Consider the following 2922-nt stretch of genomic DNA (forward strand, 5'->3'; position numbering starts at 1 on the left):
CAGTGGGAAAAGGAAGCTCTTGGGCCCTTCCCATCTGCCAGAGCAGGTGTCCTCTGAGGGGACAGGCCAACTGGAGGCCCCCTCAGTCCCCCTCAGTCACTGGCAAGGATAACAGCTTCTTACATTTCAGAGCATTGTACAATGCCTTCTTAAAAGAAAAATAACCTTACTACTCCCTACAATGTTCCCACAAGACAGGGCATTCTCCAAGTGAGAACAAGGAAGCACAGATCTCAGAGCTTCTCCCACATGTAGGTTACAAGGCTAGGACCCTTCTGTTTGTAATTTTGTTTATTATTGAATCAACTTGAAAACACATAATCATGTGAAGAAGAAATTCCACAAATATGATGCAGCTTCTCGGCCTCAGAGCCAGCGCCGAGCTCCTGTGTGCGTGTTGAACAGGTAATCTCTGCCTGTACCTGAGCTCAGATGGTCGGGGGAGAGGGAGGGTACTGCTGGCTTCAGCAGAACTGCCTCCCTCCCCTAAAGGCAGGGAAAGGTATTCCAGGACCCTTGGTGTGACCCCCTCCCTTCTGCTTGATCCAGCTTGTCCCCTCCCTTTCTCAGCACATCCTTTGAGGTCTGGCTCAAATGCACAGGAAGCATCCATGATTCCCCAAAACTGGACACCAGCTCCCCTAAGCCCAGGGCCAGATTACTCTGCTATAATTCATGGTGACAGTGGAGCATTTGGGGGCCTCTTCCCTCACCACCTTCCCCCCTTTCCCCCATGGGCAGGAACCAGATCAGGTCCCCAGGTGTTTGGCAAACACTGGCTGGGGTGAGTGGGGGTGAGAAGAGACCCCATTCAGGGAAACAGTAGATAGTGGATGCCTGGTGGGAGGCAGAGATATTGAAATGGGGTATGGAAAGAAAGTGGGCCCAAGTAGAGAATGGTTTGGAAAGAGGGGGACTCACAGGGGTCCTGTGCTCTGCCATCAAAATGCTGCTGAGGTGAAGAATGAGAGGGTGCAATGAGTTGAACCCTGCCCATGGGGAGCAGGTGGAGGCCTGCCCCCAGAAGGGTCAGGAGCCCACCTGCCTCCTCCATGCTGATGGTGCTGGTATGGGCCCTCCCACAGGGACAGCCATCCATGGGAAAGGGGGCAGCCTTGGCAGGGGAGCACTCTGCAGCAGCCTCAGTGCCCACTGCACAGGATGGTAGGTTGACATACCAGGCTTATGACACTGCTGGGTGCCTGGGGTGTCTCCATCCTTGGTGCCTCCATGAACCCCTCAACGGACCCCTCAGTTCCCTGGATACTGGGGCAAAGTAGGAGCTGGAGTACAGGATAGGGCTCTGGGCCCCAGCCTGAGTTTAAGAGATGGACTTGCAGGTATAGAGGTATGCAAAGGAGGCTTACCTGTTTAGCAGTAGAGCCTGGGTTGGTTTGCTTGGTGCCTGTAGCACCTGGGCCAACCTAAAAGGCCAGGAGGAGGGACCAAGCAGTGAGAGCAGCAGACCTGCTGGCTCCAGAAACCAGCACCATTCATCTGCCCCTTTCATTGGGGATAGGCTATGTCTGTACGCAGTGCCCACATTGTTACTCCCACCTACCCCTGGGTTCAGTCCTGTGCTCAAAAGAAACTCAGAGTCTTAGAGGAAGGTCAGGTTTCAAATGGAGGGCAGGGGTCAGAAATAGGGGTAAATGCCCAATGCATGACAGACTCAGATTCTAAAGCCCTGGGCCTCGTCTCATTCCAAGACTGGGTTCTGCCAGCGATGGAGACAACTTTCTCCCAGTGTATCTCTGCCTCTAACATGATGACCACTGGAAGGAGGTCAGTCCTCCTGAATATCAGTTTGTCTGCTCATCAACTTGGGCAATCTTGGGTAAAACCAGCTATCACAGATGCAATCCATTAGTGGGCTGGGGGGAGGCAGTCAGTACAGGGATAGCAACCCTACCCCCGCAGGAGCCTGCTGAGGAGCCAGCCCAGAGCCAAGAGGAGAAGGGCACTGGTCACTGTCAGCACCACCACAAACCAGGGCTCCGGCTGCCAGAAAGCCTCCGTGTCTGTCACAAGCAGGGGTGTCATCATTGAAGTCCCCTGAAATGGGGCCACAGCTTCACCAATGCCCTGCCAAAATGCCCTGATCATCCAGCCTTCAAAGCCCTCCAAGGGCTGAGCCACCCCACACCCCAGATTTCTCTTCCGTATTGCCAGGCTCTTTGCACTCAGCAGTTCCCTCCGAAATGCCTTCCCCCATTGTTCCACCTGGAAAACTAGGTCCCTGCATCCTCCAAGACCCTTTCTTCCCACCCACCAAGGGCCTGAGGACCCCCTCACTGTGGCTTTGTGGGTGCTGGTGGCCACTGTGCTGGCCCTCCAGGGAACTAGATGCACAATGACAGTGGCTGTGGTGCTGAGGTGGGGGGTGGAGGGACCTGCATCGGCCACACGGATCAATAGCTCATAAGTATGGGGCTGTTCTGGCCAGGAGGGCCCCAACATGAGGTTGTTGTGCACCAGGACAGCTCCTTGCAGGCTGAATTGGCTCCGACTATTCCCTGAAAACAGAGTGGCAGAAGAAGGGGACCATTGCTGGCCTGCCTCTCCCCCACAGCCCAGTGGTCCCCTTGGCCCTCACCTCCCACAATGCTGTAGGAGAAAGCCAGGCGCTGTGGCTCTTGGGGCACCCGACATGACATCCTGGTCACCTCCATGCTGCGGCCCAGGTGAGTGTGGATGGTGAGCTCCTGAAATGGGGGCTCACACTCGGGGGCGTGGTCGTTCACATCCTGCAGGCAGGTAATCAGATCACCCACTCCAAAACCCCCAGGCCAGCCCCTCAGCCTCCTCCCACCACAGCCAGAACCTCGGTATCAGGCAACAGGTTCCAAAGCTTTCCACAGTGAGGCCCCACCCCTCTCCAGCCAACCAGCGGAGGAACCTGAGGCAGAGTGCACAAGCAGA

The 2922-nt window shown here is 55.7% G+C and overlaps 1 protein-coding gene across 1 annotated transcript; it reads right to left on the bottom strand.

Moving 5' to 3' along the window:
* Positions 1–273: 273 nt before the first annotated feature.
* On the bottom strand, positions 274–2747 carry LOC114485601 (cadherin-related family member 4-like; the record flags this gene model as incomplete). Its single annotated transcript, XM_028487349.1, has 6 exons — positions 274–422; positions 922–952; positions 1179–1266; positions 1368–1424; positions 1913–2516; positions 2597–2747. Coding segments are annotated over 6 exons (987 nt in total), but the record flags the coding sequence as incomplete, so codon positions are not given.
* Between the last annotated feature and the right edge of the window lie 175 nt (positions 2748–2922).

The sequence above is a fragment of the Physeter macrocephalus genome, unplaced genomic scaffold (assembly GCF_002837175.3).
Source record: "Physeter macrocephalus isolate SW-GA unplaced genomic scaffold, ASM283717v5 random_1277, whole genome shotgun sequence".
NCBI lineage: Eukaryota > Metazoa > Chordata > Mammalia > Artiodactyla > Physeteridae > Physeter > Physeter macrocephalus.